This window comes from Astyanax mexicanus, chromosome 6 (assembly GCF_023375975.1).
Source record: "Astyanax mexicanus isolate ESR-SI-001 chromosome 6, AstMex3_surface, whole genome shotgun sequence".
Classification (NCBI taxonomy): Eukaryota; Metazoa; Chordata; class Actinopteri; order Characiformes; family Acestrorhamphidae; genus Astyanax; species Astyanax mexicanus.
The window spans coordinates 33,258,418-33,284,358 of NC_064413.1; the positions used below are offsets into that span (position 1 = coordinate 33,258,418).

The following is a 25,941-nucleotide window of genomic DNA, read 5'->3' on the forward strand; positions in this document are numbered from 1 at the left end:
TATTGCACCTTAAAGACAGAAATACATAAACTAATAATGTACAGATATATACAGAATTTTGCTCGTGATCACGCGTGTCAAAAAATGTTCAGGTAAAACTAAAATTTGATCACATGCAAAAAACATTTCATTTTATTCAACTACTGCAGTCTATTTTTAGCTCAGCCCATAGTTTTTCACTTGATACCAGCTGTAAACCAGTTTAATGCAGTGGTTTTCCTATTTTACTTACTGTAATCAATAAAATTGCTGAACCACTTAGAATTACAAGAAAATGTCTTCTCCTGTTCCCTTTCTAACACTGAAACAGCTTCCATTGTGTCACCCTCTCACATGGGCCAGATCCACGGATTTCCCAAGATGATGTCCAGTATTTACTGTGGGCAGTCTAAGCCAGATCTGAGTCTCTTAAAGACACAAGAAAACTGTTGAAACTGCTGCTTGTCTTCTTGCTACTTGTTGATCCAGTTTAGTGAAACACCCTCCCAGGCTGATGAACACGCCCTCCAAGGCTGTAATACCAAGCCAAAATCTGTCCTTATTTGTCCCTCATTTTTCCTTGGAGGCCTTTCATGGTTGTGTGTGTACGTATGTGTGTGTATTTTCCCCACACAGGCTGTGTGAACTGCAGGGAATGTCTGAGAGTCACAGAATCTTTACTGATATCAGTTTAATTGGGGAGAGCAAATTAAATTACAGTCAGTGAGTCACAAATTGTGGTTACAGTTCAGTCTCTGCTCCAGATGTTTTATCATTTTGCTCAACATGTTTAGCTCTTTGTAGTTTTATAATTACAGACCATCTGCCCATCTGTTTCTTTACATACTGTATTATCCTCAGGACCCCAGAGGACCACCAGAGAGCAGCTATTATTTGGATGGTGGGTCATCCTCAGCACTTCAGTGACAATGGCATGGTGGTGGTGTGTTAGTGTGTGGTGTTCTGATATGTGTGAATTAGACACAGCAGTGCTGCTTGAGTTTTTTTAAACACCTCAGTGACACTGCTGGACTGAGAATAGGGTGGGTAGCACCCTGTGGGTAGTGTCCTGTGACCAATGATGAAGGACAACCGGATGAACTTCTGTCTCTGACTTCACATCTACGAGGTGGAGCAGCTGTGTAGGAGTGGACTCCGAATGAACACAGGGTTTAAAAACTCCAGCAGCACTGCTGTGTTTGGTCTACTCACACCAGCACCACACACACTAACACACCACCACCATGCCAGAGTCACTGCAGTGCTGAGAATGTGCCATGACCCAAATAATACTGCTGTGTGGTCCTGATCATTGATAAACAGGGTAAAAGGAGGTTAACACAGTAAGCAGAAAAAATATATAGAGTGGAGCTGATAAAGTGTGGAAGCAAGAATTATTGTATTATTAAACTTGTGCTTGATTAGTGTATGTGTATGAGTTTACCCAAATTGCTGTGCTGTGTCCAAAATGTTTATAGATTTTAAATTAAAGGTTTTGCAGTAGAGCTGGTAACATCTGTTAATATTTTCCAGTGCATGGGAATTCCAGGAGATGAGCTAACAAAAGGTAAAAAGTTTTAAAAGGGTGAGTCAGTAAATCTGTCTGAGCTGTCGGCCATAACACTGTCAGAGTTCTGCACTCACTCAGTGAACTTCTCCCTTTTCCCCTCAGGGCAAACAATGCTGTTTTGTTGCTTTACCATTGACTACATTCGCTATTGGCTAGTGTAAGATGTTACATTTTCCAGATTGAGTACAAGGTACATGTGCCTCTTCTGTACCCATAAGTGTATCAAAGGATTATGCGGACGTGAACGGACAAAGAACAACTGTGGCTGTACAACATGCACTCCAGGTTCTGTTATAAAGTGAGTAAACAAAAGAAAACAATGCACGGTTGGGTTAATTTTATCGTGTGCCCCTCCTAGTTCTCCTGTCTACACCCAGAGGGAGTGAGGTCATTTGTTGTCCACCTCCTGTTTGGACAGACTAAATTGAGCATAGTGCATGTGGGAGGTATGAATAAATATCTCAACTACTGTGAATTTTGTTTAGAATCTTCATAGATGAAGATTACAGATGACTATGATTCATTTTGTGGTCTCACAGTTTAGCAATTACTGGCAGAGGTCACTTGGTCAGCCAGCAGACAGTATGACTTGAGAGGGAATGTTAAGAAGTGTAGGGGGAAGTTTCCCAGACAGGGCCTAAGCCTAGTCTTAGACTATACAGTATGTTGAATGGAGATTTTAAGGACTACATAGTCTGCACTTAGGTCTAATTCCTTTCAAGAAAATGTACCCTAGAAGTTTTTAGTTTTATTAAGATTGACTGTTAGGTTCTCCTGTCACCCAACAATTTATTATTACCCTCATTATTACTTATATTATTGTAACACTATTACAGTTTTATCAGTACATTTGAATGCAACAGACATGTGTAGTGGCCTGATGACTGTTTACCAATAATTTACAATTGGTAACTGACCAGAGGAGGATGGGTCCTCCCTTGTGAGCCTTGGTTCCTCTCAAGGTTATTTCCTCCATTTAACCATTTTAGTTTGGGGTTATTCTTTAGAACTAAAAGTGTTTAGTAGTCCCAAAATAGGTACTTTTTCCTCAACACATTGTCCAGAACAAATAACTAGTTCACATGTTTTATTTTAATTTGTAAAAATTAAAATAAACTATAGTACTATTTGTAAAATAGTTCTATATTTAACCTTTGCCTTGCAGGTAACCCAAACTCTTGAAGAACCTCCTTTTAGGGGTGTAGATATACTTTACTACAGTCTGTTAGACTTGCCAAAAGCAACAAGCTGGTCTCAGCAGGAAATACTGGGCTTGTGCTGATATGAAATTGGTTTGGTCATTCCCTCTGGCGCTGTAAAAAAAAAAGGAAAAAAAAAGCTTGCTCTCTGAAACCACTCCCTCTAACAAGTATGAGCAGGCAAAGATGAAATAGCAGATCAACACAGGGAGGTTCCACCCCTTTCAGCACAGCAATTTGGGTGGTAGTCTGTTCCACAAACCTGATCAGCTTCTGACATTAGAACACCTAACATCAGAACTATGACTTTAGTTCTTCTTCTGTTATGACTGAAGATGTGTAGGATAAAAGCCTGGACTAAAAACCTGTCAAACATACTGCGTTCTTCTACACAAGTACTCAGAGGGCTGAGGAACCAGGTGCTGAGTTGAGGACTGCTCTGGCCTACAGCAGTCATCATGGACCTGACACTATGGCAGTACCAGTTCCGCATCATCATGCTGGGCGACTCTACCGTGGGCAAGTCGTCAATGCTGAAACGCTACACAGAGGACCAATTTCTGGAGTGTATCAATCAGACGGTTGGAGTGGACTTCTATGTGCACTTCCTGGAGGTGGAGCCCGGAGTGAGAATCAAGCTGCAGTTCTGGGACACAGCCGGCCAGGAAAGATTCAGGTACAGCACTCTGACCACAGGTGTGAGGGTTTATAACAATTGATGGTCAATGTTCTGTATATGGTAACAAATATAGTTTCAAAATAGGACACTTAATCTGTGTGTGGACATGCCTATAATTGTTTGTTTCCTTTTGTGGCGTAATAGATTGTTTAATTAATTTTAATGTTAAAAAAATAGTATTCAACAACCTCTGTTTCTCAGAGAGGTATAAAGGAATATAGGGTATAAAGGTCAGGCTGTTGATCATGAGTGCAGAAAGGTTATATATCTACTTGTACAAGTACAGCACACTGTAACTGCAACTCTGACAACATTTGCATAAACATCTATTCAAATGTTACAGTTTAAATCCATGTGTTTTTTTATCTTTCAGTTGCATTAACAGACTTTTTCCTACCTAGAAACCTTTAACAACCATTTCAGTGTCTATGTTTCTAATGTGAAATTCAAACAAATGTGTTTTTAAGATAGAACTAAATGTTCCAGGAAATAACTTTCAACTGGATATGTACTGTATATGAGTCCTGAACTGTTCACCTGTTAACATGCTTTTCTTTTTTTTTTAACCAAAATTCCTTTTCTACATCAGAGCTATTAATCCGATCAAAGTTTAAGCCACACGGTGAGAACTGCCTGGAAACATCCCAATTCAAATGATTAGTGCTGGGATGTGTTTAGGACACAGTCACATAGGTATGCATTATAAAGTAAAATAACATGCTTTAGCAGTTAGTTGTTTCTTACATTTGAGAAGGGATTCATACTAAAGGTAAATTAATATTTGTATGTAAATGAATGTATTGTGTGCAATATCCCATGATTAAACTCAAGGCTTATTATCCTATGTCCTCACAAATCGGGTAACAAGCACAGTGTGTCCTGCTCATATTTTGGAGCCTGGAATGCTGTCAATGAAAATAATATAAGCATAGTGACAAAGCAGCTGCATTAGTCTATATTAACTGTCTTAATCAATTTTAATTACCATAATTACTCTAATTACAGTCTTAATTGCAGTGGCCAGAAATAAACACATTTTCTGCCACACTGATAACACTTTACTAGAGAAGGATCAATAATCGTTTTAAACCAGAAACAGCCTCAACAGCCCAATTATAATGGGACTTTTGGGTCTATCCAGTTTTGGCATTATTGTTACCAGCAGTGTTTTGTTAGCACCACATCATACAATATTTCCTTGTGTACGTCTCATATAATGTGCATATAAGTCTAATGTTTTCTAGTATGGCCTATTATAATACATTTCGTTATATAGGTGTAAGGATATCATCTAATATAATACAATAACTCAGAAAATACATGAGCATCAAACTTAAGTCTTGGAGAGCTTATTAAAACCTAGTAACCCATTAGCTAAAAGTGATAAGTCTGAGTCAAGTTGCTTCTAAGCATTACTAATGCAAATAGTGCACACTGTCTATTTTGAACTCTAGTGCTGACAAGGAAAATTAAGATTTGGCTCCAGAGCAATAGCTTAAAAAATATATCATCTATTTTAGTTAAAACATATAAACTGGGTAAATATGTTAAACAAGTAAAAAAGCAAAAGTTCTCCTTTTAGCTGCAAGTGTTAAAAGAAAAATAACGTGAGTGTCCAGGAAGCTGTCACCCAGTGTGCCCGAATGCAGTCAGCTGCAGTTCCCAGCCAGAGTTGCCAGGTTAAAGTTTTTTTCCCCCACTAAACTTGGCTTGTTTAAAAATATAGTCTTGGCTGAATTTTCAAAGGTTGCTGGGTGCGTCATTTTTGCGATTACTCTCAAAAATTATCGCAATAGTAATATTAATAAAAAAACAAAATGCTCCAAAAACTGTAAAAATTTGGTAAGCACCCCTAGTGATCTGACTGTGAAGCAATTCTGCCTTGCCTCTCACTTGTAAAACACAGCTAAGCTAGTAGACCACATTTTTCGGCTGCTACCTAACAGAAGGTTGCTTGTTTGAAACAATGTTGAGGATGCAACTGATGTATCCTTCGAGGCCCTCAATCACCCAAAATTCTCTGCACACATGCAAAGTGAAGAGTAGAAAGACAAACAGCACCATGGCAACTGGGGAAAATGACAGAAAATAAAACACTGGAGCAGAGTTTGCTTAAACAAGTTTTATATATATACAGTATATATAAATTATTATTTATTTCTGTAAAGAAAAGAAAAAGCATAATAGTTTCAAGCTGCAAAGTCACCACATAGTCTTGTTAGACTGCTCCATATGTGTACAATTGGCTATAAGAAGTAGTCTTCATAAGACAGCACTACTAAGAACCTGCTCTACATCAACTGCAGCCAAGGCTTTAAATTTCATCTTCTGACTGACGATCATTCAACAATATTGTGGATATTTTTGGCTTTGTTTCTATAGAATGGTAAGGGATGGACCCACAGTGTCTATGTTAAGTGTCCACTCAGCCAGAAAACCACCAACATGACCACCAAAATAGAGAAGAGCGAGGCTTAGACACAGAGCAAGCCCTGCAACTGCTAGCTGAGCTCTCCTTTACACCCTGCTCAGATTTACTAGCTACTGTATATGAGTGACTAAGAGCAGATGAGTTTAAAACAGCAAAACTAGTGCTGAACTTTGTTCAGGTAGTCACAAGACTCTTCCCTGAAATAAAGAGGTAATATTCCAAAATTATCATGCAGTCGTCCCTACAGATGAGCTTTACTTTGCATGTGTGTAGAGGATTGTGGGTGATTGAGGGCATTGAATGATACATCAGTTGTGTCCTCAACATATACCTTCATTGGTCTAAACTTTACTAATGCCCCTTAAAATTCTGAACTCAGTACAAATAAAATGCATTTTACTCAGTTCAGGTTAGACAACAAGTTAAGCTATTCATACTATGCTATGCATACTGCCTATAAAATGAGGGGCCTTAGTTAAGTAACAGCGGATTAGCACTCGCAGTGGTTTGACAGCAGTATAGGGTCTGATTTATATTTTAATCTATTCACATTATCTTTTTAATGTGACCCATACATGCCATTTTGTCTACACAATTCACAAAGTTATGAATTAGACCAGGTTGCAGCTGGGCTTATTGCTGAGAATTTGCTTAAGCTCATTTAATAAAAGGCACATTATTCAGCTATGGACAGACAGACATTTCTAAAAAACATCAAAAAAAATGTTCCTTTAATGCTGCAGTCGTGTTTGTGTGGCCACATCCTGTGACCACTTTCGGCCATTTTAATAGAAACAGAGCAGTTTTAATAGCAGTTATACAATATTGTTGTCTTCTAATATTATTGAAACAGATCAGTTCAAACACTTGAGTTACCTCATTATTCTGCAAATAAAACCCGTAATTATAGCTGTGAGGCATTTTGACGTCTACTCACATCCCCCTTTCCCTGAATATATTCTGAATGAATGCATGAAATCCAATCCACATTGCCATAAACCTAAATTTTCTTATTCAATTTTTTTATGTTCACACAGCCACTCAAAGGACATGTCTGAATTGTGTACAATGTAACAAGTAAAATCTGGATTCACATTTACCCACTGTGTTAACGTAACCTTAATTCATGCTAAAAAGTCAGCTCCAGACCACCTGGTCATGCAGAAAAAAACTGCTGGTAGGTTAGCTGGTTAACTAGCTATTGACAAGCATATTATTGTTGCCATGCCCTCCATCTCTGCTTGCTGTGGGTACGGCTCCTGTTTCTAGCTTTCTGTATCATTTGTTTAACAGAGCAACAGCTAAATGCTGTTCAAATGTTCAGAACATTGTCATTTAAATGTGGAAAGTGCTGCTATTTAGTGAGGAAAAAGGAATGTGTTGTGTTCGGGCACTTTTGACAAGTGTAAACTGCGTAAGTGAGCCAGTTACCCTTCACCCTTCTTTTTTCTGTCCCCAGTACTTTGTGTAGTGCTACTAATTAACGATTACTTGACACTGAACATTTGGAGTCGACAAATTTGTATAATTCACATTGTCGATTATATCCACTAATTGTTGCAGCCCTAGTTGTTACAGGCTTGGTTCCCCCACTTTAACACGTGTGTGTGTGTGTGTTGTTCTCAGGTCGGTGACCCGCTCCTACTATAGGAACTCGGTGGGCGCGCTGCTCGTCTTCGACTTGGGAAACCGCGCGTCGTTTGAGCGCGTGCGCGAGTGGCACGCAGAGGTGCGCGAGCACGTGCGGCCTCACGCCGTGCTCTTCGTGCTGGTGGGCCACAAGAGTGACCGCGAGGCGGACGGGGAGCGGGTGGTGGGCCGGGAGGAGGCCGAGAAACTGGCTGCCCAGCTCGGGGCGCCCTATGTGGAGGCGTCCGCCAAAACAGGACACAACATCCAGGCTCCGTTCGAGTTGCTGACCCGCCGAGTCTACCAGGGGCTGCTGGCGGGGGAGGTGCAGCTGAGGGAGGGCTGGGACGGAGTGAAGAGCTCAGCTCCACTCAGCCAGAAGACCACCAACACGACCACCACCAAACTGGAGAAGAGCGAGGCTGAGACACAGAGCAAGAGCTGCAACTGCTAGCTGAGCTCTCCTTCACACCCTGCTCAGATTTACTAGCTACCGTATATGAGTGACTGAGGGCAGAAGAGGGTAAACCAGAAACACTAGTGCTGAACTTCGATCAGGTAGTCACAAGACTCTGCCCTGAAATAAAGAGGAAGTAATATTTCCAATTTAACATTCAATCTTCCCTGCAGATGTGTTGACAATATACACAATGACGGATGTTTCTAGAAGTGGGGACAGCTGTTTACCTTTGAGGTTATATAATATCTACACCCCAATATTTACTATTCTGAACACTCAATTTTTTATATATATTTTCAATTATTGCAGATACTTAAGTGACCTTAAGATGAGCTTACAAACTAGTTAACTGATTCTGATTAGAAAGAATAAACTATAGGTGTGAAAGTACCTTAAATACAAGAACCAGGTTTACTGGATTTAAAATCTCTAGAGTGACTTTGCCTCAGAACTCTTTTTGGTGCTACATAGAACTATGTTTACTTTAACCTGGCAAAGGACCGAGCAATCATTTCTAAGGTTTCTTGGATTGTCATGGCACAAAGTGGAAAAAAGACCCATGAAGAACTGATGTTTATGTTTATCTCCAAACCCAGATTAAAAATTAGTTGTTTAAAGTTCCAATTCTGTTATGTACTGTCTCAGGTTAGTCTGACTGTTATTTGATTTTCTGTGGGATGTATAATGTAAAATTAGCTTGTTGTCCATGTGTATTTTAATATATTGTGACCATATGTAAACTGGGTCTGACAGTAAAGCTAAAGGTTTTGTATGGAAACAGGGCATCTCACAAGAAACAACTTTAAAATGCTTAAAAAGATACTTTGCAATAACACAAAACATTTTGTAAATGGTTCTATATAGCAACAGAGTGTAACAATACAAAAAAAAACTTAAGGTCTATATAAAATCATTTTTGTTTAGAGAATCATGTTGGATATTTGTAATAAAACATGTCCTGTGCATTTTGAAGTTCAATGCTGTACATGTAGCACAACCTATACAAATGATTCGTCATGATATTTATATTGCAGTCAAAGATTGGAGTAATATAAATCCACCTTTGGTAAGAAGGAAAATTGTGCTTAATCCTCTTTTGGATTAAGCAAGTTGTGGCATTTTTCTATTCAGCATTAGTTTATTTAAATCCATTTAATTTATTATTTACTTACTTTAATTAATTACTTAGATGTTTGTCTGTATATGATTCTGTCCAAGTCCATGCATTGCAAAAACATTACATGTGATTTGACTATTACATTTGTGCACACTGCAATGGTCATATGATATACAGTGCAGCTCTAGCTCAACTGCTTTCAAAAACATCAGATCTTTCAATCATGTATACTGTATTTTAGATTGTCCAACAAAGGACTTGAAGACATCCCTCATAATTTGTTGCTCATTATAAAGTATAAAACATATTTAGATATTTGACACACTAACTGTACAGTTATTCTTTTTTATTTCTGAAAAAGAAAACAAATCCATCAATAACACTTATAAAGTCTTATAAAGAACAATGATACTTAGCCATTAACACATGAGCATTTCCTATAAACACCACAAACCAATTGCAGACCATATTTGACAGGTGTGATAAAAGTCAGGCATGTGTTAATATTCCAGGAATTCTGGCTACAATAAAACTGCAGTAATGAGCTACACCAGAACTAATGACTAAAACACGCTGCAGTAAACACACACCAGCCTTTATCTGTGATCACCTCTGCCTGTTGGGCCTCATCAATTTTATCAAGTAAACATTATTAATATAGGCAAAGCTAAAGACCCAAGTACTAACAAAAGTACTGAAAATGTCCTAAGTCCTTGGTAAGCCATTTAACATATCTCCAAAAGAAAAGCCTCGATATAACTTCACAAACATTCATGTAATGTTGTACACTGTGTCTCCTTTGAGTAACTTCTCGGTTACTGGGTTTAAACAGTAAATTAAGCCTTGTTGCAATTTAGGTCTCACCCTTAGAGCAGACAATCAGTGCAGAGTAATATTGTATTGCACAAGCTAAATCTGGCATTCAAAAAAATATTTTTTTTACCTGTTTTGGAACCAATGATTGGAGAGGGAAAGCAACATGTCTGTCCTAATCTCAAACAATCTACCAAGAACTAGCAGGGAATTAAAAAAAACTGAATGACCCCCATGAGCCACATAATGCAAAATAGTGGCTTCGTTTCAGTGTATTAGTGAGTGTTTAGCACCAGAAACTCAATTACAGATTTGCACAGTGAGACATGGAGCAAGAATGTGTGAAAAAAAATGTTTAAAGCTGACATAATGTTGCAGATACAATATACTTTAAGGAAAACAACAAAACGTTTGCTGCACAATCCTTCATGTTTTGTGCCACAAATTTGTCTAGCCTAACTATGTCGCAAATTCTGTAATAGCACCACAGTGCATCTCAATTAGAAATCAAACACAAGCCTAACACCCTGCCCAGTGCCCAGTATTATTCAACACTACAGGATAATATACACCATGGATTACCAAAGAAAATCAAATGGATTCTAAAGGAACGAGAGAAATAACAGGCTGTAATGATAAATATGCAGATATACATTATTTATACATATAAAAAAAAAAATCAAATGCCCACAGTGAGTGATCGGATCAAATCTTCATGTGTTTCATGCAACATTTAAGATGTTCAATTATAGCTCTTATATAACAGCACAGCCTATTGTAATCATGGCAAGCACAAAGCATACTAATGACAGCCTAATAACAGCAACCATTCGGGTAGTTTCTGATGTCTGTAAAAGTAAAAAATTAGTAGCACTTAGACAATAGTGCATTTATCTGCTATTGATATGAAGGCCTGCTTGCTTCCCCCCAACTGCAATGTTTCCAAAAGTCACATGTTCTCCTCAGAGGGCAACCCAATGAGCAGAAAACGAGTGAAAAATATCTTGGTCTTCTCAGTCTTGCTACTTTTTGGTCGTCTTGCGGATCAGAGCCATTCGCTGAAACAAGGACAATGAATGAACAAAGATGACCAATTTGTTCTTTATGTATATCTGTGTTCTATATGTTTGCATAACATTAAGACCAGGAAGGCTTACCTGTTTATGTGCTTCCGTGGTACATGCCTTCTTGTATGGTCGGATTTCATCTGAGCCAAAGCCAGGGATCCACATGTTCCACTGGCGCTCTGTGCAAAAACACAGTGTAATTAAGAACTACAACCGAGGGTTTAAATGTGTGAACTTTAAGTCGAAAAGAGGACACAGAATAACATTAATGAGCTAAAAGAAGTAAACTGTAGATATTATAGATTGTGTAAAACTTTGTTTGGACAGCACTGAGAAACAGAGTTATTATAAGAAAATCTTGCTTTTCTGAATGGTATGTCAGTGTAGGTACAGTATAAACAATAATGCAAATTGAGACTCAATTACAGTTTAGAGGATAACATAAATGTAAAATTACCAGTAAAAACAATATAGAAATAAACAAAAGTTTAACAGTCCACTCACCAAGGTGCAATTGCACATCCTTTACTTCCAGTGTGTTAGACTTACGATGTCGGGCAAGCTGGCAGGCAGCAGTCACCACACTCTCTATAAAGTCATCAGCAACTTGCAGCAACATCTGAGACAAACGACAAAAAAAAAACAGATTCAGCAGGACTGTGTGTTCCATGCACATACCTACAGCAAAGTTGAAAGCATTTAATCCCAACAGGAAATAAAGTGTAGCAATTCAAATGTCAACTATAATAATAATAATAATAATAATAATAATAATAATAATAATAAACAATAATACTACAAGATAAAATGTGAAAACTGAATTTTAATAGAATATCTAATAGAGAAAAATTGCTAAAAAAAATCTTTTCTAAATGTGAATTTTTAAACATGTTTTTCTACAAATTATAAAACAAACAGTTTGAGGCATCTACCATTTGTAAAAATTGTTTATATTTAAACTGTATACATTAAAAGAAGATGTGCTAACTTAAAATAAGTACCTTCAATTAAGAAATGCTTACCGATTTTACTTCATTCAGTCCTTCAATTTACTTTATTGTTATATCTAATCTTCCTTATGCAGATTATATTCACAAATAAATAATTTGATTAAATAAAAATAATTTGTGCAACAGAGATCAAGTACCTCCTCAACATCCTCGTCAAGCTGTTCATTAGGGTCAATTTCCCGCACAAGGTCTTGCAGTTTCTTCTTGCTGAGCACCTGTGACAATCAGATAATTGTCTCAAGCATACATGTTATTGTACTTTGAGAGCTAAAGAATTATAGTTATAAATCATAAGTCATATGTTGCATTATATTATTATTCATAAGACAGACGTTTTATATTAGGACAAAATAGCTGAACAGTGATCATTTCTAATGAACATCTGGGTCCATTATTGGAGCATATGAACATAACAGTTTTGTGCTTTTGGGATGTGTACAAGCAGTTATAACTGCAAAGTTACATAAGCAACATACTTTATTGAAAAAAGTAGAGTTTGAGGGGTCCTTACCTGAGTTCCTTCAGGACTCAGTCTGCCAGCAGGCCCAGGTGTGCCCAACACCTTTCCGGGTACAGCAGTGCTGTTTGCCATGCTGCTGGTAAGGGATGAAGCTAAGGAGGCCTCCGCTTTGGCAGCGTTGTACAAGTTGAATCTGCTGGTCTGCTGTTGATACTGGTTCATGCCAAGCAACAGACAGCAGTCAATAGCCTCCTATAAGGCTGCAGTCACCTCTGTTCAACTATAACAAAAAAATACAAATATATATCATTAGTGTTACCATACCGTAGTGCTCTCAGGGAAAACAGGCAGTAAAAAAACAACAATGTTATTTTTTAAAAACTCATTGCATCAGTGAGCTAATTGTTGCAGCCCTATTAGATTTGAGTATTTTTTTATAGATCTATGCAAAATCAGTGTAAATCAATAAAAACTTCAATAATGTAAACTGAAATACAATGTATCTGGTCCCTGGTGGAAAGGCCACTATAATACAAAGGTTTAAACAATTATGTGTTCCGTACGTTTTAATTAGCTGAAAGCTCTTCTCAGTAAGCAAATGCAATAAATATGAAATACAATAAAAGTAATGTATGCTAAGTGTTGTTTAAAACATGTTTTATATAATAGATAAGAATCGACTTAACAAAAGCTTTAAATGATACATTTTGACTGCATTATATTAGTTTTATTATATTTGATGGTTCGGACTTATATATACTTATATATACGGACTTATATATAGTTAACGCTACTCTCCAATAAAACCAATAAATATTTAACAACTTGCTGGACAAATAAACGCTAATTCCTAAAATAAACACAGATGATTACTGGAGATTAAGCGGACTAAAGTTTTTAGTTAGAACTTCTTCCTCTGTTTAAATAGTGGCTGAACATCATCAGTGGCCAAGTTCAGTTTGTCAAATGTCAGACACTGAAAGTCTACTATTAGCTCACGGGCTACATAACATAACCTGGCTAAGGAGTAATAGTGAACTACACATAAGTTACATGATAAAACACGTAAACAACGTCTTTAAAATGAAGCTGGAAGTACTGATGATCTGTTAGAGATTAGTGCTTTTAGTTAAAGTCGGTAACGTTAAAGCTGAATAACATTAGTGATCTTCAGAAGTTAGTTAGTTAAATTAACTGAGCTAGCAGATGCTAATGCTAATATAATTTAACTAACCAATATAGCTAGTTACATCAGAAGCAGATCTCCGAGTCCTGAAGTTAGTTACAATACTACAGGCAGCGGTGAGAGAATCACCCACCAACGCTTCTGTTCTGGTCTAGGATAATTTTTAGACGTTTCTCTGTGTAAATTGAGGTGATTTTAACCCGCGTAAGTCTTAAACTGACCACTAAACACAAGCTGTGACCCAGCTCTTCTTCTCCCACTCCGCTCCACTGAGCGCTAACAGCTAACTACAGCCACCGCAGCGAGGCAGAGACACACTAATACACTACAGAAAGAGACCAGTACTGCACCTGGGTGTATTATTTCCTCATCATCCGAGTAAAAGCCCAAATCAAGTGTAAAATTTAAGAAAAACAGGCAAATTACAGCCCCTCCATTCGCCACCGTTGATGCGGCAGCTAAAGCTACAGCAGACCGGATCCCACAGCCCTAAACAGCGGAAATGCCCATTTACGCACATAAAAGTCTGTGAACAGAAAAATAATATACAGCTCCGGAAAAACATTAAAAGACCACTTCAGTTTCTGAATCAGTTTCTCTGATTTTGCTATTCATAGGTATCTGTTAGAATAAAATGAACATTGTTGTTTTATTTTATAAACCACGAACAACATTTCTTCCAAATCCCAAATTAAAGTATTGTCATTTAGAGCAATTATTTTCAGAAAATGAGAAATGGCCGAATTAAAAAAAGATGCAGAGCTACAGACCTCAAATAATGCAAGGAAAGCAAGTTCATATTATTAAGGTTTTAAGAGTACAGAAATTAATATTTGTTGGAATGATCCTGTTTTTTAATCAGTTTTTTTTGGCATGTTCTCCTCCACCAGTTTTACACACTGATTTTGGATAACTTTATGCAACTCCTGGTGCAAAAATTCAAGCGGTTCAGCTTGGTTTGGTGATGATCATCCACCTTCCTCTTGATTATATTCCAGAGGTTTTCAATTGGGTAAAATCAAAGAAACTCATCATTTTTAAGTGGTCTTTTATGTTTTTATACCTTTAATAGCCCCTTCAAATCAGACTTAAGCTGAGGAAATAGAGGGAACCATTTATTCAATTAAGGGAGCAATTTTCTTAAATCTAAAAAATAATTTGAACAATTTAAAGCCTTAACCATCAAATTGGCAGTAATAATTATGACTGTTTTATTTTTTACCGTCAGGCCAATTAATTAATCCTACATAAAAAAAACAATCCAGTATTTTTAAGACTTTTATTTTGTATTACGTTTAAACACTCACCACACATTTTTAGCCCCATATGCACAGTTGCCTTCATTTTATTGAGTCTGATGTCTCAAAAATGCTGAACTTTTTATGACGTTTATGTCAATTTATTTACTACGACTGAAAAAAGCAGCACACTTTGCTTTTAATATAGATTGCTCATTTTTCTCACCAGTTTAAACATTAAACATAATCAATCAGGACACAACAAGTATTCCATAGCTTTATTATACAACACAAAATAGTAATATTAAAACAAACATGTGGCACCAAAGGAAACAATTACATTGACATTCATGTAGAGCTATAGTAGGCCCATAATTCTGTAGTTCTAACCAGTCTTCATATCCTACAATGCTTTACAAATCTAACCCATCTACATCTTAAATCATTCATGGTTTAGGTTGCTACCCGCTTACAGTCAGCAAGGATACACTTTCACCAAGCAGCAGTTGGAGTCAATTTTGCAGGTAATTGTAGAGAGCAAACACTTGGGCTTTTGCTGCTTATGTAGTCCATCATGTGGGCTATTGAAACATAATTAAAGAAATGGGCTAAATAAAGAATATCTGCAATTTAATGTACAGGATGAGGTTTAGTATGTCTTACCAAACAACCCAGATATAAACTGTAAAAATCCAACCTGTTGATATAAGAGTAAAATGTATGTATGTATGTATGTGCATATGGCATTTGCCCACTGAATCAAACATTCACTTATACACATATTTATATGGGTATACATATATAACTCAAAACATTTATTTGTAAATAAATAGTCATAAATATTACATTTGAGTTCCACAAAAAATGTAAAATCAGTTAGCATTTTTGTGTAGGCATTTAAATTCTTATAGACTTTTAAAAGGTAACTGTTCTGTTACAATAGAACATTCTCTGTAGGCTGCAACACTGTAGTACTTCGTTTCCCCTAAGAACAAAAATTCTGTCCATCTAACATGATGTTTTGTCCCCAATAAGAAGGAATACAATGTGCAGTATGTTGTGCTTTCTCCTCATTTTTCTCCCCCATCTGTGAAAACATCCTTTCTATGAAACTGCTGGGAACTTAAGCTCGGAGAGTTCTGAGTCTGGGGAGCTACTGCCACTGCGGTCACTGTAAGTGTCTCTGAAAAGAAACGGACACAAAAAAAATCATCATATTATCAACAAAACTTCAATGTCCTGCCCACTACGGGAAACCCCTTCCTCTGAGCTTTGTAATACAGATTATACATTTATTAGTAAAGAAAGGAAACACAATGTATACTGACAGGATTCAAAAGAATCATCAGGAATGAGGCATTTATTATCCTAACGTATGACTGGTCATTTAAGTTAAACTGTAATTATTACCGTGGTGAAAGTCTGCATCCTTTAAGCATAAAGCTTTGAAGTTTTCCTGCAGCTGCCAAAAGTAGCCCAAAATAGGGAGGTGAAGGCTTAATGGGACGAGAAGTGAACTCTGGATGGTACTGCACTCCCACAAAATAAGCATAATCTGCCAGGACAAAAAGTTTTATATTATACTCTTGATGGCCTCTTTTACAAAAGATGGCAATAAAGTACCAAACTTTTTTTTTACCAACCTTCAAGTTCAATGACCTCCATTCGCTGCCCCTCCACATCCTGGCCCACAAAATGCAGCCCCTTCTCCTCAAAGTAGTGTGTCAGTTCTGGATTCACCTGGGGAAAAGTAATGCAAAAAAATAAAGTAATATGATTAGTAATTTTTTACTTATTATTTTTTACATGCAACAGATGTTAGAGTTTATAAATATCTGTTTATTATTTATAACCTCAAAGCGATGTCTGTGCCTTTCATCAACATGTTCAGCATCTCCATACAATTTTCCTAAAATATAAAACCAGAAAAATCCACTTAAATAATATTAAGATTCTTCATTTTAGCATCCAACAAATAAATATATAACATAAATTATAAATATGATACATAATGCTTCTGCTTTAAGGACTCTAAAGAACTTACTCAGAATGCTGGTGTTACTTTTAAAGATGGTTCTCCTCTTCCCTAATCTCATAGTGCCACCCATTTGTCCTGGGTTATGTTCTGGCATGTCAATCACCTGCAATAATGAACAAGAGACCACTATAGTCTAGATCATGCCAATAGTGGTATCATTTATTGTATGTATTAGTGTAAAAACATGATACATACTACAGGATGCTTTGTTTCAGGATCAAATTCAGTTGAGTTGGCATCTGTCCAGTCAAACAAAATCAATATAAGCTCTACATCTTACTTTTATTTAACATACTCATGTGGTTTCTTTGTCTGCTTACCTTGCCAGCCAAGCACGTTACGTGCAAATTCACACACAGCGAGCTGCATGCCCAGACAAACACCTGCAAACCACAACGTTTGTATTTAGCGTGAATAAGGCAGCATATATTAACTGAGACAAGCCAAACACTATGTAAACTACAGAAATACAGGACAATCTTTAGAACTGTGATTTATCTTTTGGTTATTCTTAGATTTGCTGTAAGGGCCTTACAAATAAAGTCATATAACGTGCCTTCTTACCTAAAAAGGGCTTTTTCTGCTTCCTTGCCCAACTAATAGCCTGGATTTTCCCCTCTGTGCCCCGTACCCCAAATCCTCCAGGTACCAAAACACCACTAAAACATAAATAAATGACCACAAGAAAAAAGTGTCACATTCAAACAGATTAATATTAATAGAAATGCTTTAAATTTAGCTTTTAATAAAGCTATACAATTAATACAAAAATCTAAACACTTTTCAAGAAGGATAGAAACAAAAATATTAAATAAACATATGAAATTTCAGTTTTTTTGTGTTTAGTACAATTAAAATATTTGTAGTCATTTTCCCAACCCAGACCAAAGCCAAGGCTAGACTAATGAAAATTCCAATTGATATTCACCATTTGACACTGCATTCTAGTCAAAGAATTGGCTTAATCAATGTCCAAGAAAATGCTTTTATGTTCCGAAGATAGGTTTTCATTTGGCAACATTATTGATTAGTATTGAGTGTTGTGGTGCTACACTTGGTATTAGTATCAAAATGCTGGTGTTGTGAAAATCCTTGTACTTTGTAATGCCTGAGAAGTGCTGACTACTAATATGACAAGCCGTTGCACTCACTCAGCACTGCAGAGTTTTTGCCAGGCTTCATGGTACTTCACTGGCTCTTCCTGCTGTGTAGCTTGCTCTAGGTCAGCAGAGTCAATGTACTGAAACAGAGAACAATTTCTAAATACTCCTAAAACTCGAAAGTGTATTTAGTGAAAGAAAGAACACAAAAGGCACTATGGTCCAAAAACATTTACATTGCAAAGAAAATCTTAATCAATTTTAACATTATGAACACCATTAACAGAGGAAGTCATTCCCCAATAACACTTCTTACTTTGACCTCTAGCTTGTGGTTGATTGCAAGGGCAGAATGCTCAAGTGCTTTAATGACTGAAGCATAGGAGTCGGAAAACTTGGTGTACTTTCCCACCAATGCAATTGAGGTGTGTTCCAAGAGCCGGTCTGACCTGTCAAAAAATATAGCCACACTAAAGCTCACTACATTAACATAGTGCAGACTTAGCACTGCTTTAAATAAGATGCTAAAGACCTTTACCTATCTGACATTTCTTTCCACTTGGTGAGCATTCTTCGAGGCCTCATCTCAATGGGTAGGTCTAGTCTTCGACAAAAGTAGTCCACCATGCCCTGATCCTCCAGAAGCAAAGGAACTCTGTAGATTGAAGATACATCATGGATGCAGATAACCTGTAAAGAAAATAAAAGTACAATATATTTAAAACCTTTCACGGCAATATGGAACCATTACTGTCTTTTTTGAAGTATTAGGTCCAGTTCAGTTACATCCATTACAGATACCTGCTCTGGCTCCACATGACAAAACATGGAGATTTTTTCTTTTACTGCAGTATCCAGAGGTGTGGAACAACGGCAAACAATCTAAAAAAAAAAAAAAATGAATATAAAGATCTCCTGTACCTTATGCCCCCAAATAGTTCTTTGACATTCCCTTGGAATAGCTACGCCCAGAATGTCTAATCAATTTGCTATCATTTGTAATCAAAAAAAGACTTGACGATTTTATTTAAAGTTATCTCCATTTTTGTTGTATTTTTAAAACAGATACCATATATTTAATATATTTTAAATAGACTGATTTTAAAGTCAATGTTATCTACATTTATGTTGATAATGTTATGTTGTTAATCAGGAACCATATATTTAATAAACATTTTAAATAGACTGGGGCTATTATATATAAATAAGGTAACAGGAAAAAAACTGCCATACAAACTTTGACTGACCAGATCTGGAGACAGGCCCAACCCACGAAGCTCTCGCACACTGTTCTGTGTGGGTTTAGTCTTCTGCTCTCCTGTGGTGCTGGGCTGACAGCACAATAAAAAAACAAACAAACATAGAAGATAATCTTGTTTTATCATAATCTGAGTTTCCACCTGACAGTTTTGATGCACCTATATACATAACTGCCAACATGTTATGGGTGTAAATAATGAATAAAATGCCAATGTGGTTAAGTAACATGATCACGACCTCATGTTCTTCCCTACCTGAGGAACAAGGCTGACATGGATGTTGCAGAAATTCTCCCTTTTCACCTTGAACTGAAACTGTCTAAAGGCTTCAATGAAAGGCATGCTCTCAATATCTCCAACAGTACCCCCCAGCTGTGCCAAACACACAAAAAAAATCTCTTCAAGAAAAAGGTAGACAAAATATTCCAAGATAAACATTTTAACACAAATCCAGCTGGAAGAGACCCACCTCGATTACACAGACTTGTGGCTCAACACCATCATCATCCACTGAGACTTTTGCTTGGCGCATGACCCATTCCTGAATAGCATCAGTAATGTGTGGAACCACTTAAAAAAAACAAACAAACAAAAAAAACATGATCAAACCACAACAGTTAAACAGCAATCTCCTAGCACCCTTACCTAATATCTATGAAAATTGACCAGGGCAAGCATTTCTATTTTTGTTGACCCTTACATGACACTTTCTTGATAAAATAAAATAAAACATTCTAGTAAAAATATAAAAATAAATAGGCTATTTTTCATAATATGCAAGTAAAAGAGAATGGGATATTGTATAAATGAACTTGAGGGAATTACTGTTTAAGTACATTTAAAAAATGTATTTGAGAAAAAAAAAGTTAAAGCTCTACTTGCTCTAAAATCATAATTCTTTAATCCCTGTAATGTTAGTAACTTCACCATTTCAATTATTCAAAGGATTCCTGAAAAAAAATAACTATTACTGACAGCTCAGACCAGCCATCTGGTTGATGTACAGAGTTTCAGCCACACCATTTTGACAAATGAAGATTTACCTTGCACAGTCTTGCCGAGATAATCTCCTCTTCTTTCTTTCGTTATAACAGACTGATAGATCTTCCCAGTAGTCAAATTGTTGTCCTTTGTTAATCGAATATCCAGAAAGCGTTCATAGTTTCCTAAATCCAGATCAACTTCACCACCATCATCCAGCACAAAAACTTCCCCTGTAAGGCAAAGCTTGAGTCAGTATGAGTGAGAGAATAAGGGCAATAACCAGAGCAACACTGCAGCAGTCAGTCAGGTAAACTCTTCATTAGCACTTACCATGCTCATACGGAGAGAAAGTGCCAGCATCTATATTAATGTAGGGATCGATCTTGATTGCAGTGACATGAAGGCCACAGGATTTTAGAATTGTTCCTACACTACTGGCAATGATACCTTTACCAATTCCAGATATGACTCCACCTGTGACCAGGATGTACTTCATTTTGGGAGAACACCTGAAAAAAGAAATAAAAAAGAAATACATATGTAAACATACAGACATACAGATCACAGACCTGCTGTTCATAACCCCTTTTTATTTATTTTTAATTTAGTGATATTCATATGTTTAAAATATTACCACACATAGCTACTAGGGGTGTCCCATACGCAATAATATTTTGAAAATAATAATTTGAATACCCTTAGCTTAAAAACCCTGAGGTATTCTTTTTTTTTGCTATTGTAGCAAAAAGGAAAATTTACACTGTTCTCATTTCCCAATAAATATTTACTAGAGGTTATACATGTCCAGTATCTTTTTATTTTACTTTAATCCTGTACATATATAGTGCCTTATTAGTATCATGACATGTTGGCTCTATTACAATCTGGTGAAAATATCAATAAGTGGTGTGCCATACATCACAAGCAATAATGTTGCTAAATATTCATTTTTAATTCAACGTTTTGTCACAAAAACACCCTGAAATATCCTGATATTATTTTAGGGAGTTACTGTTTTAACCTAGGTACAGGTAGCATTTTCAACACAGGGAGTCTAATTTCAGTCCTTAATATAAAACTTAAACCCTAATGACTGGGAACATCTTATTTGATGGGAAAATATAACTAACTACCTCTGTAGAGCCTGGGATTTATGCATTATGTACTAAGCAATGTCAAGCCTTCTTTATTGTGTGAATTTTAGAATAAAGATTAATTATTTCAGTAAATACTGATATTTTACATTTTATAATGTCCATTTATTCAAATAAATCTAATATTTATGTGTAAGTGAAATAAAAAAAGAGATTCTAGTTGCTAAATTGTGAAAATGAAATGCAGTTTTAAGAATGTAAAATGCCAAAATTGTCACAATCAAGCAAACATCAATCAAGTTTAGTTGTCTTCCGTTTTCACATTACACAATTTAAATCTAACAAATAGTACACACTGCCACATGCACCTGGTTACGAATAGATTGTTTTTTTATTATTTTAGGGCCACATCACCAATCCTGAATAGCTAACTACTATGCATTTCTTTTAGATAACTTTGTTCACTTTGTTTGCTTTTGCAACACACAGTACACTCAGCTCATGTGTCACATGTAACTGGATCTAACTGACTGACCAACTGAGGCAACCTTTGACCCTTGTGTTCCTCATAGGTTCAGAATAAAACTTGTGTTTGAACATTTTAATAAACATGTTTTTTTTTTTAAACAATGCCATGCACAGTTTGTGTCATGGGGCTGAGGATCTGGCTGTCCTATAAAAAGTAAAAACCATGTGAGTTTCTTAGCTAGCATTAGGTTACCCATCTTACACAGCTGGGGAAACATTTAACTAGGGTATAGCTAAATGTGTTAAAGGTATGTAGCTGTATGGGTTGAGCAGGTTGCTGTGTTGTTGTGCTCTGTGTGGGACAGCTAATTTTAACCACTGACTTTCCCATACAAACAGAGGTGGCGGGAAAGACAAGCTAGCTAGGCTAGTTAGCTAATCTGGAAGAGCTGTTAGTCAATGTTAACGTGAGGGAACAAAAACAAACCAGCACCTTTAACAAAACACACTACAGATAACATAACTAGAGTAAATTAACTAGATAAACATGTTACTATAGTCAATGCGAATTAACATTAATAGTTATGTGCGAATTAGTGAGGTAAAAGAAATAACTCAGTATCATTGGTATAACAAGGTGTTCTGTCCAATTGTGCTACCCGTCGATATGTGATTCTTACCACCAGTGCGCATGCGCGGATTTTTTTTAATGTTTATATGCTTTACTTGGGTGCGTTAAACCAGCGTTTCTCAACCTTTTTTCTATCACGGCACCCTTTAAATATATGCGAGATGTCAAGGCACCCCAGTTTACGGCCGGGGGGGGGGAGGGGGTGGGTGGGTGCTGGCGCAGTACTTCAGGTGAGAACGAGGGGTGTTGCTGGCGGAATATGAAATAAAATAGCGCGTGCATCGCGTGGGGGGACAAAAACTTTACAGTGTGTCCCAATTTAGGGGCTGCATCCTTCAGAGGCTGTATTCGAAGACAGATTGCGTCACAGCTGCGCAGTAATACACCGCCTCTGTGGGTCGCATCCTTCAGAGTATGCTGCCTGTGAATTGGGACACACCCCGACACGAGCTGACTCTGGAAAGGAAATATGCACGTGAGGCGCAATATTTTGACGGCACCCCCGATGAAACCAGACGGCACCCCAGGGTGCCGCGGCACCCTGGTTGAGAAACACTGCGTTAAACAACCGGAGCCACCTGCTATTATTTATGTTCCAACGTTTTAAGGACAGCTAATAATAAAAGTAATAATAAGATATTTTATACAATAAAGCAAAATCGGGATCTAATCACTTCTCTTAACTGTAAAAAAAATATATAAATAAAAATACAAAAACGGGCTCTAATCACCTCTTTTCCTTTAACTTTAAAAAATAATAAATAAAAATACAGAAACGGGCTCTACTCACTTCTATTCCCCTAACTACTCACCTCTATTCTCTGAACTGTAACGTTACCTGGATATATTCATTCAGGGCTTTCCAAATATCCTACCGAAACTTCTGCAGGGAGCGTTTTTATATATGGCACTTTTTTCTGGTACTTTTACGTTTCAATATATACGCCAGGGTAGCACGCTGTGACCGGTTAACACAACTCGTCAGAACACCCGTGTCAGTGGTGTCAAATATCACATTACACTGAACCTGCTCTTCTTCGTTCTGAAGAGCGACGACCTCTCGAATAACGTTAGCTAACCTAGGTTTTAGATTTATATTAGGAGCAAAAACAGTGAAATACTGCGTTACTGGCTGTGGTTAGCTACATTAGGTTAACGTTACATAACACTGCAGTGCTTAACTTAATTCATCACAATTAAGCATTAAAGCTAAAAAAAAAAAAAAAATATATATATATATATATATATATATATATATATATATATATATATAAGTCATATCTTTAATGTTTATCCTACCCCGAACCCCGGGTGTGAGAGCAGTGCGGAGGTACAGACTCTCCGGTTCAGCAGTGTCTGAGCAGTAGGTGGTGTTGTCAGTGCTGTCAGTGAGCCGCTGCCCGCGGAGCCGTTTCAGACACGTGCTGCGGAGAGCGCGCGCAGCCGACCACTCACCCGATCTATAAACACAGCGGACTGTCGTGTTGCTGTGTTGATGTCTTGTTGAAGTCCCGTTTACAGCATTTACACATCAGGGGAAAAGAATACAGCCTGCCCCTTCCACCTCAACTTCCGCCCTTTGATGTTCTTTCTCAATGGGTCTATCTGAAACACAACGCATGCTGACTTGATGCCTTGCTACCTACACTAACCTATGTACAGCTCTGAAAAAAAAATAAGAGACCACTTCAGGTTCTGCATCAGTTTCTTTAATTTTGCTATTTATAGGTATATGTTTGAGTAAAATGAACATTGTTGTTTTATTCTATAAACTACAGAAAATATTTCTCCCAAATTCCAAATAAAAATATTGTCATTTAGAGCATTTATGTGCAGAATTGAGAAATGTCTGAAATAACAAAAAAGATGCAGAACTTTCAGACCTTAAATAATGCAAAGAAAAATAGTTCATATCCATAATGTTTTAAGAGTTCAGAAATCAATATTTGGTGGAATAACCCTCACAGTTTCATGCATCTTGGCATGTTCTCCTCCCCCAGTCTTACACACTGCTTTTGGATAACTTTATGCCACTCCTGGTGCAAAAATTAAAGCAGTTCTGCTTGGTTTGATGGTGTGTGATCATCCATCTTGTTTATATTCTAGAGATTTTCGATTTGCATTTTGTATTTTCTTTATTTTAAAATGTTTTGTTGCACATAACACTATTTGAGAGCTGTTGTCCATTAAAATAGATCATGAATCAAGTTTATAGACCAATAGAACGGTAACTTGGCCCCGCCCACTGCACTGGAAAACAGTAGAAGTAACATCTAATTTTTTACTAATTTAATGTTATTAAAACACTTTTTAATCGTGTTTTTTAGGGATGGTTTATAAAATAAAAAGGTCAATATGAAATATAAAATATTACACACAGGCTATCAATGCAATGTAAAAAAAATCAAATTAAATATTTTAGTTAATTGGATTAATTTGTTTTATAGATTTTATAGTAGAATATTATAGCCTTCTTTTCTGTGCATTACAGACAGAAAAAAACATTCTTACATTTTTTTCCATCATTGGAGATCATTCAGGTTTGAAAGGGTTAATCTGTAGATATGAATGTGTATCTGTGTTGTCATTAACTCTTTTTAATTGTGCGTTTTTGCCGAATTAAACATGGGGCTATAACTAAACTTCAATTTAGAGATGATTGGGTGCCCTTTTATCTTAGAATCCTGTCTGACAGCATGTCTTAAAATTCACACACAAACAGTATGATCTTTAAGTGAACACTGTTACCAAGTATTACTTGTCATGGCTATATTTTAAGTTTGATTTATAGTATTTCATTTTTATTAGTATTATTATTTTTTTTATTTAGTCTTACAGTTTTCCAGATTTCAAACTGTTTGTCCAATTAAGGACTGTATACATATTTTTAATTCTTTTTTTTTTTTTTTTTACGGAATTCACATTTGTATAAATGTTAACAATGCAGCACATAAAAAATGTATCAAACTAAAAGAATTAAACTTTGTTACTATACATCCCTGCACTTAACCACCCACATGGGCTACCACAGCAACCATCTAAGACACAACAGCAACAAACTTGGGTACCATCACAATCACCTATCAGCAACCATCTAGCATGAGGTGTTGTTTTAGTAAAACCTACCTTATATAAAACAAACCCGGACCCCACCTCTGTTTGGGGTCCAGTAAAACCAGTATATATGGTGTCCTGGACTCTGGTATAACCAAGCTGACTAATAAACAAAAGCAGATTAGCACTTATCTACCAGTTCAGACCAGAATATAATTCATGATGCTTTTTAATTTAATAGTGAAACGATTTAAATATCTCCCTATATTATAAAAACACATGCTTATAGGTTTGATGCATAGACAATTGATTTGAAGGAAAATATGCTTTTTAAACATAATTAATGCAGTAAAGACTTGAATTTGTTGTTTTGTGTAATAAAACATATTTTAAAATACTGCGTATGTAATGAAATAAATAGTTTAATTTTACAATCATCTTTTTAGACATGCATGCTCACTAGATGGCGCTTTAA

General features: G+C 36.6%; 3 protein-coding genes across 5 annotated transcripts; 1 reads left to right on the forward strand and 2 right to left on the reverse strand.

Annotated features, from left to right (window-relative positions):
• Positions 1–2,821: 2,821 nt before the first annotated feature.
• On the forward strand, positions 2,822–8,912 carry rab42b (RAB42, member RAS oncogene family). Of its 2 annotated transcripts, none has more exons than XM_049480464.1 (2): positions 2,822–3,444; positions 7,485–8,912. In XM_049480464.1, exons 1-2 carry the CDS (start codon positions 3,221–3,223, stop codon positions 7,939–7,941), a joined length of 681 nt encoding a protein of 226 aa, XP_049336421.1. In that variant the 5' UTR covers positions 2,822–3,220; the 3' UTR covers positions 7,942–8,912. The 2 variants fall into 2 exon arrangements, with proteins under 2 accessions (XP_049336421.1, XP_007249708.3); XM_007249646.4 differs by having other exon boundaries at positions 2,834–3,424.
• Positions 8,913–9,395: 483 nt separating this feature from the next.
• Positions 9,396–14,105, reverse strand: taf12 (TAF12 RNA polymerase II, TATA box binding protein (TBP)-associated factor). Its single transcript, XM_007249645.4, has 6 exons — positions 13,951–14,105; positions 12,466–12,694; positions 12,092–12,169; positions 11,449–11,563; positions 11,035–11,123; positions 9,396–10,935 (listed from the first exon to the last, which is right to left on the reverse strand). Exons 2-6 carry the CDS (start codon positions 12,634–12,636, stop codon positions 10,900–10,902), a joined length of 489 nt encoding a protein of 162 aa, XP_007249707.2. The 5' UTR covers positions 12,637–12,694; positions 13,951–14,105; the 3' UTR covers positions 9,396–10,899.
• A 997-nt stretch (positions 14,106–15,102) lies between these two features.
• On the reverse strand, positions 15,103–23,833 carry ctps1b (CTP synthase 1b). Of its 2 annotated transcripts, none has more exons than XM_022673749.2 (18): positions 23,712–23,833; positions 20,550–20,728; positions 20,279–20,449; positions 19,705–19,805; positions 19,491–19,607; positions 19,224–19,307; positions 18,778–18,858; positions 18,515–18,666; positions 18,293–18,425; positions 18,028–18,116; positions 17,441–17,535; positions 17,197–17,259; positions 17,072–17,115; positions 16,883–16,979; positions 16,692–16,747; positions 16,482–16,578; positions 16,249–16,393; positions 15,103–16,021 (listed from the first exon to the last, which is right to left on the reverse strand). In XM_022673749.2, the coding sequence occupies exons 2-18, from the start codon at positions 20,713–20,715 to the stop codon at positions 15,943–15,945; spliced, it is 1,770 nt and encodes a 589-aa protein (XP_022529470.1). In that variant the 5' UTR covers positions 20,716–20,728; positions 23,712–23,833; the 3' UTR covers positions 15,103–15,942. The 2 variants fall into 2 exon arrangements, with proteins under 2 accessions (XP_022529470.1, XP_022529471.1); XM_022673750.2 differs by lacking the exon at positions 23,712–23,833 and adding an exon at positions 23,225–23,346.
• Positions 23,834–25,941: the final 2,108 nt, after the last annotated feature.

What these genes read in the sequence shown, in the direction of transcription:
- rab42b (XM_049480464.1), top strand. Translation starts at nt 3,221, where the DNA reads ATGGCAGTACCAGTTCCGCATCATCATGCTGGGCGACTCTACCGTGGG. An exon ending in GTACAGCACTCTGACCACAG is followed by an intron (nt 3,445 to 7,484) that starts GTGTGAGGGTTT and finishes TGTTGTTCTCAG; the next exon opens with GTCGGTGACCCGCTCCTACT.
- taf12 (XM_007249645.4), bottom strand. Translation starts at nt 12,636, where the DNA reads ATGAACCAGTATCAACAGCAGACCAGCAGATTCAACTTGTACAACGCT. An exon ending in TGAGTCCTGAAGGAACTCAG is followed by an intron (nt 12,170 to 12,465) that starts GTAAGGACCCCT and finishes TGATTGTCACAG; the next exon opens with GTGCTCAGCAAGAAGAAACT. An exon ending in TTGACGAGGATGTTGAGGAG is followed by an intron (nt 11,564 to 12,091) that starts GTACTTGATCTC and finishes CGTTTGTCTCAG; the next exon opens with ATGTTGCTGCAAGTTGCTGA.
- ctps1b (XM_022673749.2), bottom strand. Translation starts at nt 20,715, where the DNA reads ATGAAGTACATCCTGGTCACAGGTGGAGTCATATCTGGAATTGGTAAA. An exon ending in GTCATGTGGAGCCAGAGCAG is followed by an intron (nt 18,667 to 18,777) that starts GTATCTGTAATG and finishes TTTTCTTTACAG; the next exon opens with GTTATCTGCATCCATGATGT. An exon ending in GGCACAGACATCGCTTTGAG is followed by an intron (nt 16,579 to 16,691) that starts GTTATAAATAAT and finishes ACTTTTCCCCAG; the next exon opens with GTGAATCCAGAACTGACACA.